The sequence below is a fragment of the Bos mutus genome, chromosome 1, assembly GCF_027580195.1.
Source record: "Bos mutus isolate GX-2022 chromosome 1, NWIPB_WYAK_1.1, whole genome shotgun sequence".
NCBI lineage: Eukaryota > Metazoa > Chordata > Mammalia > Artiodactyla > Bovidae > Bos > Bos mutus.
The window spans coordinates 51,974,794-51,990,244 of record NC_091617.1 but is presented as its reverse complement, the minus strand read 5'-3'; the positions used below and the strand labels follow the sequence as shown (position 1 = coordinate 51,990,244).

The following is a 15,451-nucleotide window of genomic DNA, read 5'->3' as shown; positions in this document are numbered from 1 at the left end:
ATTAAGAAAACTAAGATCATGCCATCCAGTCCCATCACTTCATGACAAATAGATAGGGAAACAATGGAAACAGTGAGAGGCTATTTTCTTGGGCTTCAAAATCACTGAAGATGGTGATTGCAGCCATGAAATTAGGACACTTCTTCCTTGGAAGAAAAGCTATGACAAACCTAGACAGCATATTAAAAAGCCCAGACATCACTTTGCTGACACAGGTACATCTAGTCAAAGCTGTGATTTTTCCAGTAGTCATGTACAGTTGTGAGAGTTGGACCATGAAGAAAGCTGACTGCCAAAGAATTGGTGCTTTTGAACTGTGCTGTTGGAGAAGACTCTTGAGAGTCCTTGGACTGCAAGGAGATCAAACCAGTCAATCCTAAAGGAAATCAACCCTGAATATTCTTTGGAAGGACTGATGCTGAAACTGAAGCTCCAATACTTTGGCCACCTGATGTGAAGAGCTAATTAATTGTACAAAACCCTGATGCTGAAAAAGACTGAAGGCAAGAGGAGAAGGGGGCAATAGAGGACAAGATGGTTCCATGGCTTCACCAACTCAATGGACATAAGTTTGAGCAGACTCTGGGAGATGGTGAAGGATGGGGAAGCCTGGCGTGCTGCAGTCCATGGAGTCACAAAAAGTTGGACATGACTTAGCAACTGAAAAAAAACTTGATTCCAGAGTTGCTTCTGTTATACATAATTGTTACTGTTTAAACAAGTATTTCTTTTCTAGTAATTAGTTTTTTTTTTCTATTTTGATGGGTAGTCATAAATATTAACCACCAGCAGTGCAGGGATGATTTATATTCAAATTGTCAGACATCACTCTGTGAACACATAAAATAATTTAAATTTATTTAGAACCTTTTATCCTGAAGTGCTCTACACATATTTCCTTATAATCTGATTGCAGGCTATATATAGGCCTTTCCTACCTGAAACAGAGCAGCAACCAAAGTAATTAAAATAAAGAATATAGCTTCAAAACTGTAGAAGAAAGAAGGAAATGTATTTTTCACTTGTTTCTCTATGCTCTTATCCCTATAGGATTGGAGAATCCATGTTGACCAAATGCACCAGCACAAAAGTGGGATTGAATTTGCTCTAAAGGAAACCAAGGTATGTGACTTACTTCAGATGAGTCAGTGAGTCCATTTATTCATCTGTGAAGTACCTGTTAAGGGAAGACATGAAAGAAAAGTGGCGCAGTCCTTACCCTTGAGGAGTTTACTGATCAAATATACCATATTATATTTCAGCAGCCCTAAGATTTAAACCAACTAAATAAAGGTAACTATTTAAAAGATGTGGGGTGTGTATATATATATATATATATATATATATATATAGTTTATTGCATACTTTATACAATATATATATATAGTTTATTGCATACTTTATAGTATAGATATAGTTTATTTATATATGTAGGCGTGTTAGAATCATTTCATCATTCTTTCCTCTTTGAATCCCGAAGAATAACAGAGCGCCAGGCCAGCAATGCCTAGAACCTACAGCTTCCAGGCTTGCTGCCCTGCCAGGAATAGGGACTTTTGGAGACTACCACAAGGAAGCCAAGCTGGAGTAAGGTTCTGGTTCCCAGACTGGAGCTATAAGTTTGGTTTGGTTTGGTTTGAACGGTATAAGTTTATTTTCCCACAGTTGCAGAGGCTAGAAGACTGATATCAGGATGCCAGCTGACCAGGTTGTAGGGAGGGCTCTCTTCCTGGCCACATGCAGCCACTTACTCACTGTGTCCTCACATGGGGAAAGAGAGCTATGATATCTCTTCCTCATATTATAACAACACCAGTTCTGTGAGCTCCACTCTGATGACCTCATTTAATCAAAATCACCTCCTATAAGGCTCCAATACAGTCACTTGAGGGGAGACGGGGGAAAGGAAGGCATCAACATATTAATTTCGGAAAACACAATTCAATCATAGGAAGATTGCTCATGCCAAAGTATGAATCTGCTATAGAACCCCTTATTCCCTCTGAATACCACTCAAAACTGGCATCCTTTTTGTGTCACCCAATGATGTCACTGCAGACTAGAGCGATAAGTTTAATGATCTACTTCCAGCTGCAATATTCCAGTCATCTTTGAATTGTGCTTATAAGAAAATCATGTTATTCCCTTACCTACTTTGATTGTGAACTTTAAAGCAAATTCCACTCACACACATTTTGGATTTGCATAAGGACAAATAAATCAACTAACACTACCAGGTGCTTTTTAATTTTAACATTCTGCAGTGTGACTAAAATAATTTTCCTTGCACACTTTTTTGTTACTGAAAATTTCAAACTGTTTCATCTTTTTTATTTGTAACTAAGAATTTGTGGGCTGAACAGAGGGAGATTTAACCCATTTAAAACTACTTTGGAAAATCATATTTGTGTATTCTTTGCCTATTAAAATTTCATGAAATTTCTAGGGATTTTTGGACAGACTTCATAATGAGATTAGTAGGACTCTGGAAAAGATTGGCAGCCGAGAAAAGTACATCAACAATCAGCTGGAGCACTTGGTTCAGGAATATCGTGCGGCTCAAGCCCAGCTGAGTGAGGTAACTGAAGAGTGATGCCTGGGGCTCATTCCAGTTCATGACTCTGATCCCTAAACTTGACACAGCACTTCTCTTCTAGAGGGTCATGCAGTACTTTTCACAAACAGCAGCACAGTAATTCTCTGCCCGCATTCGGAAGCAAACGGAACTTGTCATCTCCATTTTACGTGCGATAGAAATGACATCCTAGGAGTCTTTAAAATGCATTTCTTCATCTGATTGAAGTAAAAGAAGTCATATATTCCTTAGAAAAGGAACAGAGTGTCAGGACACCTGGTTTTGTTTCTAAGTCTGCTGTTAATTTACTGTCTGAGTAGGAGGAAGTAGAAGAGTATGCATATACATGTGTTGGGGGAAAAGACAGCCTTGCCATAATGGCTTACAACCACATAATAAGGGATATGAAAGCCAGACACATTCAAAGACAGCAGTTTAATTAATTAAATGAGCACATTTTTTGATCCTGTCAAAGTTTTAGAATTTCAACCAAAAATAAAATAAAAACCTTCATCCTTTGAAAGCAGCCATGCTTTGTTCCAACGGTAGGGATCTAATGACTTTTCTCTGGGATTTATGCTCCCCACTTTCCTGATGTTGAGGAAGACCACTAAGAGCACTTACCAATGTCAGTTGAAGGCAGACAAGGTTAGAAGGAGAAAAGAATGGGAATAAACTGGAGATACTTCTGTATTAATACTTTTAGGAGTTCTCAAAGACGAAGCAGAAGCTAACCTTCACATTTTTTATTGTTTGTTTAATTAACTGTTCACACATATACACACGTATTCATGGGTATTTTTATTTTTAAAATGCTGTAAAAAGTCTCTGATTAAAGCCACCCTGTATTTCTCAAACACTGACACTAAATAATTGTTAAATTAGTTCCCAAGAACATTTCTGTATTCTCATACTGCTTGTTAAATCTTACTAATTACTGATTCTGATGTTCTATTGTTTCTGAGAACGAGTTTTCTCTGCATAGCAGGCAGATTAGATCAACCAAGAGCCATTGTCTAAACTGTTGAGGAATGGCTGAGGACAAATTTTTATTGTGAACTGTGGCCCTGAGTGTTACACAGTCAGTACATGGTGGTTAAGGTAGTTCAGCCTTATATAGTGTTTTCATTAAACACATGGTGCCTGTTAGGAACATTCAAATAGCCGCTGTTAAAATGTCGCTTTTCACAAATGTATTCACAGACAAGGAAGGGGTTGTCATAGAATGATATGCAGAAATTGTAAATACAAAGAGGTCATATTTAAGTAATCTGCTTGTTTTGATTTTGCCATTAAACAAAATATTTTCTCCCTCAGGCAAGGGAGCGTTACCAGCAGGGAAACGGTGGAGTAACTGAAAGGACCAGAATCCTGTCTGAGGTACGCACTGTTCACCCAGATTCTCACCTGGCAGCAGGGCCCTGCTGTTGACAGCCATGGATGGGTTAATACTGCTACAGCCACGGTTGTTTACTTTAGTAATTGCTTCCTGTGGCTCTAAATCCTTTTCTTCAGGAGAAAAATCCCTAAATTTTCTTTTCAATGAATCAGTTAGATATTTATATACCTACTTATTTCCACAAAATGCCTAAAATTGTTTTACTAAATGTAATGTAAAATATGCTGATGATATTAGCACGTTTATAACCTTCCTTAATCTTTTTAAAAACATAATAATTATAATTAATATATAGAAGAGTTAAGTATTTACTTAAATGTCTATAGTAAATTTTAATATTAGTATTTAAGATATAATTTTTAAATGATTGTTGTTGATAAATTGTATGTGATCCTATTTCTCTGTCCACAAATTGAGGCGGACATTTAACCCTTTCCCTTCTAAAGACTTTTAGAAGGGATTTTTTAAAGTATTTTTAGAATAGTCTAAAAGAAGACTTTTACAATGTTTACATACATTGTTGTATTTACTTTCATCATTTTGCAAGAAACAGAAGACCTAATATATATTAGTTATATTAATAATACATGTATTATATTTTATGTATTAGGTCTTACCTTTAAATATTTGTGTGTGTGTGTATATATATATATTAATAATATATACTCCCACTTCTCACTGAAGAGCTGAGAGGAAAAAAGACCTGAAAAGATCAGTAGCCAGTGTGGGACTAAAATCTAAGACTATCTTTGGATATACTCAAGTATAATTGTTACAAACTTTTCTGTATAGTGGGCTTCCTAGGTGGCTCAGTGGTAAAGAATCCACCTGCCAGTGCAGGAGACACAGGAGATGCGTGTTCAATCCCTGGGTCGGGAAGATCCCCTGGAGAAGGAAATGACAACCCACTTCAGGACTCTTGCCTGGAGAATTCCATGGACAGAGGTGGGCTCTAGTCCATGGGGCCACAAAGAGTCTGACATGACTGAGCAAACAGAGCACACACACACACACACACCCACACACACACACATTTCTATACAGTAGAATTAAGCTTTTTTCCTGGAGATTATTTGAGGAGTAAATAGTTATTTTAAAATAATAAAAATATTACTTTAGAAATACTTAGACTGTAGTCCTGTGGTGCTTCTAGGCAGATAAAACATTATACAGAACTAAAGTGCTCACTTACATTAGGTAAATTAACACTGGAAGGGAGTCCAGGGAACCATTTAGTTCTTTCGGAGTATGTAGTTATCCCCAGTTGTAACATTTCAGATGCCTGAACAAAATTAATTTGCTTTACTTGGATGTGCACTTTATTCCCAAGGAAGTTTTTACTCACCAGTATGATAAAAAATAAAGACTACTAAGTTACAATAATTATGGTTTGGTTCTAAATTGTATAAAAAATTTTTCAGTTTTTTAAAGGTGATACTTTCTACCAATATTAATTCTAGTTTGGAAGTTTGCTAATAACAGAGACTATAGTACAATTTTGAGTATGATGTAGAGTATATATAAGGGCCAGTATAGCAGCACAGTATGCTTCTTGGAGTTCATGGTTTGGATAAAGGAGTTAGAATATTTTTACATATAGCCATATGGCATAAATGTTATTTTTAGTGTCCTATAGTGGAAGAGGTGGCATATTCTCTTACAAAACTATAATATTAAGAAAGATACCTAGTAAATCTTTAGAATTAGCAAAGCTTTTAGGATGTTTATGGTATTTTAATTAATAACTAGTCATTAGAGACTTGCATGGTAGATGCTATGAGATAACTGCAAGGCTTGAGTGCCTAATGCCTAAAAAAAAACAACTTAGATCTTTTTTATTCTATCATGTTATAACCTGAGAGAGTTAATGAGAAAGTAATTTGGTGATGTCAGTATCAGACTTTATTTTTTGGGGCTCCAAAATTACTGCAGATGGTGATTGCAGCCATGAAATTAAAAGAGGCTTACTCCTTGGAAGGAAAGTTATGACTAACCTAGATAGCATATTCAAAAGCAGAGACATTACTTTGCCAACAAAGGTCCGTCTAGTCAAGGCTATGGTTTTTCCTGTGGTCATGTATGGATGTGAGAGTTAGACTGTGAAGAAAGCTGAGCACCGTAGAATTGCTGCTTTTGAACTGTGGTGTTGGAGAAGACTCTTGAGTCCCTTGGACTGCAAGGAGATCCAACCAGTCCATTCTAAAGGAGATCAGCCCTGGGATTTCTTTGGAAGGAATGATGCTAAAGCTGAAACTACAGTACTTTGGCCACCTCATGCAAAGAGTTGACTCATTGGAAAAGACTCTGATGCTGGGAGGGATTAGGGGCAGGAGGAGAAGGGGACAACAGAGGATGAGATGTCTGGATGGCATCACCGACTCGATGGACGTGAGTCTGAGTGAACTCCAGGAGTTGGTGATGGACAGGGAGGCCTGGCGTGCTGCAATTCCTGGGGTCGCAAAGAGTCAGACATGACTGAGCGACTGAACTGCACTGAACTGACTGAACAATAGGAGCATGCTTAGAAGATAAAAAGCTTAGCATGTCTGCATACTTTATCTTATTGTTCAAATTGGGAAGCCCAAATTATGTCCGGGATACTGCTAATATCTTTGTATCCCTTTATGTGTGTATTATGTCTGAATTATTTGTCTTAATACGTCATTCAAAAATTTGGAAGTTTCTTTAAAATCCAGTGCTCATGAGATTTATAATTTATAAAGTAATTTAAATTTGTTTTCAATGAAAGGTTACAGAAGAGCTAGAAAAGGTGAAACAAGAAATGGAAGAAAAAGGCAGCAGTATGACCGACGGTGGTAAGTACACACGAATTTTAAGAAGAAAATAAGCAAAAGTGTCTCTCCTTAAGAAATGTATTTTTTAGAAGGTATTAATAAATAGGAAGTCTCCTTTTTAAAATGAATTTGTTTGAAGGAGGGGTACATGGTACAAAAATGATGTCTGATAATCAGTATACTATTTTCCTTATAAATGAGCTGAGAAGAGTCATTTTTACTATCATTCAGGATTTTATTCAAACTATATCTGTTCGGATTCATTTTGATATTTGGCAAAACTAATACAATTATGTAAAGTTTAAAAATAAAATAAAATTTAAAAAAAAAAGAAAGAAAGAAATAGGATATGCCTGTTTAAAAAAAAAAGTAATATTTTGTTCTATTTTCATCCAGTGAGATTCATCATTCCATTTTATTGTACAAAAACAGTCAGTGTAGGTGGTAATGTGATGACTCCCTTTTTCACTCACCCTCAGTAGGCCTGATAGTCAAGGGTCAGATAGGGAAGAATTAATATTCCGACAGTAATCATCTTCCATTGTGAGCTAGTTACTTTGACATGGCCTGGTGGTGATTGCCCAAAGGCCTTTCTATGTTCTAGAAAGATTTTAGAGTGTTAATGGTACATACTGAGTGATCTTTCAAAAGGTGATGTATAGAGGGTTTGCAGTATGTTTGAATGAGCCCATTAGCTGTGTCTCAAAGTAATTCTTTTTTCCCTTTGCATCCCTTTTTTAATCTCCTTTCTCCCATAGTATCCTTTTTTCCTTAGACAAATATACTAGCCCATTAAAAAATACTGAAGAAATCATTATACACCCCTTTAGCAATTCTTCCTCTAGAAAAGAAGTTCAGCCTCAGTACATCAAATGCTACATCATTTCCCAGCCTAGAAATTTCAGGTGTTTAAAATGCCACAGCAAAACTGTGTGAATGTCAGTAAATTGTTGGCTGTTTTTAACCCTATTTTTGGCTTAAGACAAAGTGAGGAAAATGTCATACCATTCTGTAATAAACTGATACTCCAAATGAAAATTTTTATTCCATGTTATTTTCATTCTGCAGCTCCTCTGGTGAAGATTAAACAGAGCTTAACAAAGCTGAAGCAAGAAACCGTTCAGATGGACATTAGAATCGGTGTTGTGGAACACACATTACTCCAGTCGAAACTGAAGGAAAAGTCCAACATGACAAGAGACATGCATGCCACAATCATTCCAGAATCTGCAATAGGCTCTTATTAAAACATACCATTTATCATGCTTCTGATTATTGGTTTTTTATAGAAAATCATATTTCATGTTGCATAGATTACAAAGCACAGTTATTCCTCTTAAAGCATGTTGATGGGTATTTTTTTACATATATACACACATATTGTATCATGATGATTATGGATGGTCAAAACTTTTAAATTGAATATAATATTTAATAAAGTAATTTAAAATTCTCACTTTCAAAGCAGCTTTCACTAATCATTACATATAGTAAAGCCCTGACCTGGTGGCTCACTGTTCTTATGGTTCCTTGCATTTGAGAGAGAGGAACGTGGTGCAGAGTGGGTAGGACCCATGCTTTCTGCAGGTGCTGCTGCTGCTGTCAGCACGTGGACCTTTGGGACAAGCCAGCCCCTTCCATTTGATACACACACAGTCATCTCAAGTGCTTCTGCTCCCAGACGCAGCCAGCAATGGCTGGGAATTCTTTCCAAAATTCCAAACTACCCTTGCCTCAACTTTATGGTTACCTAAAATTACATTTTTTAAAAAAAAGCATTAGAATAAAACTTCAGTATTTTTATTAACATTTGAAGTTTATTATTTACCATGACCATTTCATGACTAAACTGATTTTATATCTACTATGATCTAAGGTTCCCTGATAAAAAATAAATATTTCAGTCATGTTTGATTATGTTTCTGTAGTGAATTAAAAGGTGTATACATTTCTCAGTTCTACTTTGTTCTGTGGTATCAGATATACTAAAGAATCATTTTGTAGCAGAAGGAAGGATAGCAAGTCATGTCACAATCATCCTCCTGGTACTGGCAGTCTTTACTTACATATCTTACTGAGCAACTTTCTCATCTGGGATTTCTAAGTTGGTGACATAAGCAATATGAGAGTGACCAGACTTGCAACTGGGGGAAACTGATGAGATGTGCTCAAACCAGAAGACAGCCCACACTTATTTTTTGAAAATAAGGGGGAAACAAGGATCTACTGATAAATTTTTATTAAAATACTATATATATGTGTGTGTGTATGCATATATATGTATATATATATGACAGAAAAAATAAAATCCCCTTATTTTTCATTCAAGTATTTTATTTCCACCCTGCTTTATTTTTAGCCTTTACTTTCCATATATATACCCTCACACACACAAATCATTTTCTTTCAAACTTTCTAGTTTAAGATTACATTTAGATAAATCAGTATGCATAAACTATTCTTTTACTCAAGAGTGAAAGTGAAAGTCCTGTCTGCCTCTTTGTGACCCCATGGACTATACACTCCATGGAATTCTCCAGGCCAGAACACTTTATTGGGTAGCCTTTCCCTTCTCCAGGGGATCTTCCCAACCCAGGGATCAAACCCAGGTCTCCCATGTTGCAGGTAGATTCTTTACCAGCTGAGCTATCAGGGAAGCCCATTACTCAAGAGGGTGGCAATCAATACAGTGGCAAAGTCAGTTTATTTAATTTGGGATAATAGGTAGTTTGAAATGAAGTCCCACATTTTTCCCGTCCTTTATGGTCATTGGGAGGCACAGAACAGAAAGACCAAAACCTAACATTTGGACCCACAAACTTAACAGCAGTTTCCTTGGAACTTATTTGCATAGGTATTGTCTTGGCTAAATAGTAATGTGACAAATTCAATCAATGCAAAGACCCCTTCTAGATAAATGAGAGCTCTCCATAAAATGTGCTTTTACTCAGAAACAAAGTGCACTCTTTATTTCATGCAAATGCAATAATCTAAGAACTTCCAATAACTAGTGTAAGCAACCTATTTTTACTTCCTTTGAAATAATCCAGTTTACTCAGGTTGGGCCAGGTGGTCCTCCTCTCAGTTCCCATAGAGCCCTGTGAATAACAGAACTTGTACTATATTGTCATTATTTTTTCCTCCATCATCTCTAATAGATTGAGCTACTTGAAGATAAGGAGAAAATCTTTCTTGTTTCTGTGTTCCTAAACAGTGTCAGGCTTTATTTTTGGGGGCTCCAAAATCACTGCAGATGGTGACTGCAGCCATGAAATTAAAAGACGCTTACTCCTTGGAAGAAAAGTTATGACCAACCTAGATAGCATATTCAAAATCAAAGACATTACTTTGCCAACAAAGGTCCATCTAGTCAAGGCTATGGTTTTTCAGTCGTCATGTATGTATGTGAGAGCTGGACTGTGAGGAAAGCTGAGCACCGAAGAATTGCTGCCTTTGAACTGTGGTGTTGGAGAAGACTCTTGAGAGTCGCTTGGACTGCAAGGAGATCCAACCAGTCCATTCTGAAGGAGATCAGCCCTGGGATTTCTTTGGAAGGAATGATGCTAAAGCTGGAACTCCAGTACTTTGGCCATCTCATGCTAAGAGTTGACTCATTGGAAAAGACTGATGCTGGGAGGGATTGGGGGCAGGAGGAGAAGGGGATGACAGAGGATGAGATGGCTGGATGGCATCACTGACTCAATGGACGTGAGTCTGAGTGAACTCCAGGAGTTGGTGATGGACAGGGAGGCCTGGCGTGCTGCAATTCCTGGGGTCGCAAAGAGTCAGACATGACTGAGCGACTGAACAGAACTGAACTGAACCAGGTCCTAGCACATAGGGTGTGAGTTAGTAAGTGAATGGGTAGATGTATCGTGCAGTTCCAGAGTATACTGCAGGTCCTATTCTACAGCAGATTAATGTTACCAAGTCTGAGATCTGACACAGTTTCAAGGCAGTAATTATAGGTCCAGGATTGGAATTGGCAGCATTAGTATGAACTCATGGATTTTTCATACATTTAGATTAATTGAAAATATAAATATTTATAGATATAGAAATACAAATACATATATACATGTGTTTACTAGTTCTGTCCTCTAAGAGTGTCTAGAAACAGTCACAGTAGATAGCAATGAGAATACCTAGCACTTAGATCTTGGTTTCTAAATTTTCTACTTAACGAAAAAAAAAAATGAAAACAGATTTCTTAGAAAAATTACTAATTCCTGGGCTAGGTCAGGGAAAGCACAGATGAGCCCAGAATTCTTTGCCAGATAGTAAGGACATGTGCAAAGAAATGATGAGGATATGGCTAAAGGACATAGACTGTAGAATATCATACTAGCCAATCTGGGACAACTGAGCATTAAAACAAATAATTATAGTAATGAGTTATAACCCAGAGAATAAAACAACAAACTATGAATCCATATTGCTGTTGCTAAGTTGCTTCAGTTGTGTCCAACTCTATGTGACCCCATAGACAGCAGCCCACCAGGCTCCCCCGTCCCTGGGATTCTCCAGGCAAGAACACTGGAGTGGGTTGCCATTTCCTTCTCCAATGCATGAAAGTGAAAAGTGAAAGTGAAGTCATTCAGTCATCTCTGACTCTTAGCGACCCCATGGACTGCAGCCCACAAGGCTCCTCTGTCCATGGGATTTTCCAGGCAAGAATACTGGAGTGAGGTGCCATTGCCTTCTCCGATGAGTCCATACAGGTAGAGATAAATGAATCAATGGCAGAAGAGAAGGGTCCTCCCGGTACAATAACAGCTAAAGTAAAAGAAATATGGCATTTAGAAATCACCATCTGGCAACTGCCATGCAGGTGTATCTCACAGATACTGCAGGTTCAATCCCAGGCTACCACCATAAAGTGAATAACACAATAAAGTATATCACATGAATTTTTTAGTTTCCCAGAGCATGTAAAGGTTATGTTCACAATAAACTGTAGTCTCTATTGTCTGCAATAACATTGTCTTTTAAAACTACATTGTACTATATTGTATATATTTTAATTAAAAAATACTGTATTGCTAAAAACTGCTAACCATCATCTGAGGTTACAAGTCATAGTAATAGAATCAAGGCCCACTCATCAGGTTGTGAACAAGAAGTTTAACTGTGAATAAATTGTGGACTTTCCTGGTGGCTCAGACTGTCTGTCTGCAATGCAGGAGACCCGGGTTTGATCCATGTGTTGGGAAGATTCCCTGGAGAAGGAAATGGAAGCCCACTCCAGTATTCTTGCCTGGAAAATCCCATGGACAGCGGAGCCTGGTAGGCTACCGTTCATGGAGTCGCAAAGAGTTGGACACGACTGAGTGACTTCACTTCACTTTTCACTTCCCAGGATGGTTGAGAAAGGATAGACAGGAAGGAGGGGAGAGGAAAAGTCTCCACTTCTGCTGGTACTTTTTAAATAGTCAAGAAGGAAAAGTACTCTTCAAGCAGAAAATTGAGAGACAAATTTGGATAATAGCTAATTATCTTCAGTAGCAAATAAGAAGGAATTTGATGGAGGAAAAAAAGATCACTAATCAGGGAATTTCCTCGTGTTCCAGTGATTAGGCTTCCATGCTTCCTCTGCAGAGGGCATGGGCTTAATGCTTGGTCAAGAACCAAGATTCCAAATGCCACATGGCATGGCCAAAAAGGAAAAAAAAAAAGATCACTGATCATATAATAATAATAGTAAACATTTGAAGAATTAACTTTTCTTAATAATTACCCAAATGAAGCACAGAGAATGAAATAAGCATTTCCAAAGCATGTTAGAAAAATGGCACAGTATTACCAGTAATTTGAACTGGCCTCAATTTCCTTCTTTATGTACGTTGTTGTTGTCTCGTTGCTAAGTTGTGTCCGACTCTTTGTGACCCCATGGACTGCAGTCCACCAGACTCCTCTGCACATGGAATTTTCCAGGCATGAATACTGGAGTGGGTTGCCATTTCCTGACAAATGCTAAAACTAGTAGGTGAAAGTTTAATGAAAAACTGAGTATCTACATAATCTCAAAGCCCATGAGATATTCTACAGAGAGAAAAATCATAACTTGACAGTGGAGAAACCTGGGATATATCACTTTAAGGGATCAAAAGTTAACGTTACTAGCAGCGAAACAAATAGATATCATGTTTCTCCTGAAAAGAGCACACATTTCTGAAAGTGTATGACTTGAATCTGTTAATAGTCATGAGAAAACATCAGACAAATCCAATGGAGGGGTGTTTTACAAAATGGCCTCTGTTCTTCAAAAAAGTGTACTTATGGCTGACTCATACTGCTGTATGGCAGAAGCCAGCACAATATGGTGAAGCAATTATCCTCCAATTAAAAATAAATTTTAAAAAAATCAAGAGAAGCTGTGAAATTTAAAAAAAAAAAATTACAAGGTCATGAAAAACAGACTGAGGAATTGCTCCAGATTAAAGGAGGTGAAAGAGACATAATGAAATGCAACAAACAATTCAAGACTGAATACTGGGCAAAAAAAATTAAAAAGCCTTTATTTGTTAGAAAAGGACATTACTGAGACAGGTAAGATTAAGATCTATAGACTGGATAATAGTGTTAAATCAACATTATTTTTTTGCTATTTGTACTGGAGTTATATAAAAGGATGTCCTTTGTTTTAGCAATACACACAAGTATTTGGAGGCAAAGAAGCATCATGTCAGCAACTTGCTCTCAAATGGTCCAGGGAAAAGAATGTATACTTGTGTGTGTATTTGTATATTCACACACACATAGAGAAGAAGAATGATTTTTAAAATATGGTTAACATTTTGAGATTTGAGAGAATAATATATAGAAATATATAGAAATCCACTGTGCATTTTTAGAACTTTTCTATAAATCTGAAATTATTTCAAAGTATAAAGCTAAAAAAATGATGGTTCTTGGAAATGATATGCTTCATATAAAGTAAATCTCCCTTTGATTCAAATAGGCAACTTGTGTGAATCGTATGACCTCTCCAATAAAATTATATGGCCCACTGAACATGTCTTAAACTTACATAATCATTTATTCATTGATGAAGTAGGAACAACTTTCTGACACCTCTAAAGAACTATTTCTCTACTGCCCTCTTAATTAACCTAGGTCAGCATTAACCTAGGTCAGCATTTCCCATGAGTTTAAACATAAGCAAATGTTTCTATAACCAGTAAATTTGAAAAACATTAAACAAGTTTCATTTTCTTCAGGACTTCTCATCTACACTGTGAATCTGCAAGCAGCAAATGTAGTTCCTTTTCTTTTTCACAAATAATGTAACAGCAGACCCTCTTCACTGAGAATGCCCTTTAAGAATGTAGATTTAGGTAAATGGGTATGAAAAATCAGTGTGCAAATCTTAGATTATTTTCCAACCTTTTATTAGAACAGGTGGATCTGTGAAGGAAAATGAGAAAACATGTAATTCTCTGATTCAAAACTCTTCTGCGTGACGTGGATGGGTTTGAATGCTGAGGGTCAGTAGACTTTAAGGATTTAGGAACCTTTGTTGAGAACCTAGGATTAAATGCCCAAATGCTTTTCTTCTTAAAACTCTTTTCTGCCAGGCTGAAATGCTTTTTGTGTTTTCTTCAAAGCAGTCTTCATTATAACAATGTGATTGAAGTAGTTAGAAAGGATCCTCCCTATTTTGTGGTCAAATAGCAAATCATTGTCAAAGCTTTACCTTTTTAAAAACTGAATGTCCCCAACAACCAAGTCATAATTCCTAAAACTTTATATTTGAAAAGGTGGCATGGTCTTTTAAAGGGTAAAATCAATTTTGGATTCACTAGTTTGTTGTCGTTTGACAAATCTTTTTATAAATACGGGGAAGAGGAGGGCAAGAACCATCTTAATGTGTTCATGTTAACATGTTCTAAAGAATACATCTCAAGCATTAGATTTCCGTAATTGGGTGCTTTCAATACAGACATGCAAAGTTCAAACCTGTGATTTGCTGAGTCACCATTAGTACTTTATTTCAGGCCACCTGGTCCACTCCATACTTTGTTCTTGCTCCTTTAAGAACTACAGTGACGCTTTCCAGTTGCTCCTCAATAGTGCCCTAGAGCTCATCATCTGCTTTTTCCCATCCCCTATTTGAGAAACTATTGGATAAAATTTTTGTACATAGCCCCTACTCTATGAGTCAGTAGTCAACAGCAAGTTATCACTTCCTTACCCTACACAGCATTCTCTAGGTTGGAAACCTCTGAAGTTCCTAACTCTAGTATGGAATCAAATAGGCAACTTCTTAAAAAAAAAAAAAAATCCAATTTCCCAGCCCTCCTCTCCCTCAATTATTGCACAGGTCTTGGGTGGAAACTTGGGTGCTCAGAAATTTTAGACAGCTCCTCAGGTGCCTTTGATGCAGCTAATCTAAGAACTCCTTTAAGGAATTACCACTCTAGAAATGTTTCCTGGCTATGAGTAAACAGATAAACTACCTTAGATCCAAAAGGGTCTTCAAAGAGGATCTAAATTAGTGCTTCTTCTGTGAGCTATCTTAAAATTAACCCCATCTGAAATGATTTTTAATAAAGTACCCTAGATTATTTACCACTAGAGTTTAAGACATACTAATATTAAAAACTGTCTTTAAAAAATAGTAAAACCAAAGCCATAGAAGGTTAAGTGCCCTGCCCATTTAACAAACCAAGATTACAAAGT

The 15,451-nt window shown here is 36.9% G+C and overlaps 1 protein-coding gene across 1 annotated transcript in view; it reads left to right on the top strand.

Annotated features, from left to right (window-relative positions):
• IFT57 (intraflagellar transport 57) overlaps positions 1-8,683 on the top strand; it is a 73,989-nt gene extending 65,306 nt beyond the window's left edge. The window contains exons 7-11 of the mRNA XM_005910178.3: positions 1,051-1,122; positions 2,447-2,578; positions 3,893-3,955; positions 6,724-6,790; positions 7,838-8,683. Of these exons, the coding sequence (XP_005910240.2) occupies positions 1,051-1,122; positions 2,447-2,578; positions 3,893-3,955; positions 6,724-6,790; positions 7,838-8,016 (513 nt within the window). The 3' untranslated portion in view covers positions 8,017-8,683. The remainder of the gene's footprint in view (positions 1-1,050; positions 1,123-2,446; positions 2,579-3,892; positions 3,956-6,723; positions 6,791-7,837) is intronic.
• The last annotated feature ends 6,768 nt before the right edge of the window (positions 8,684-15,451 follow it).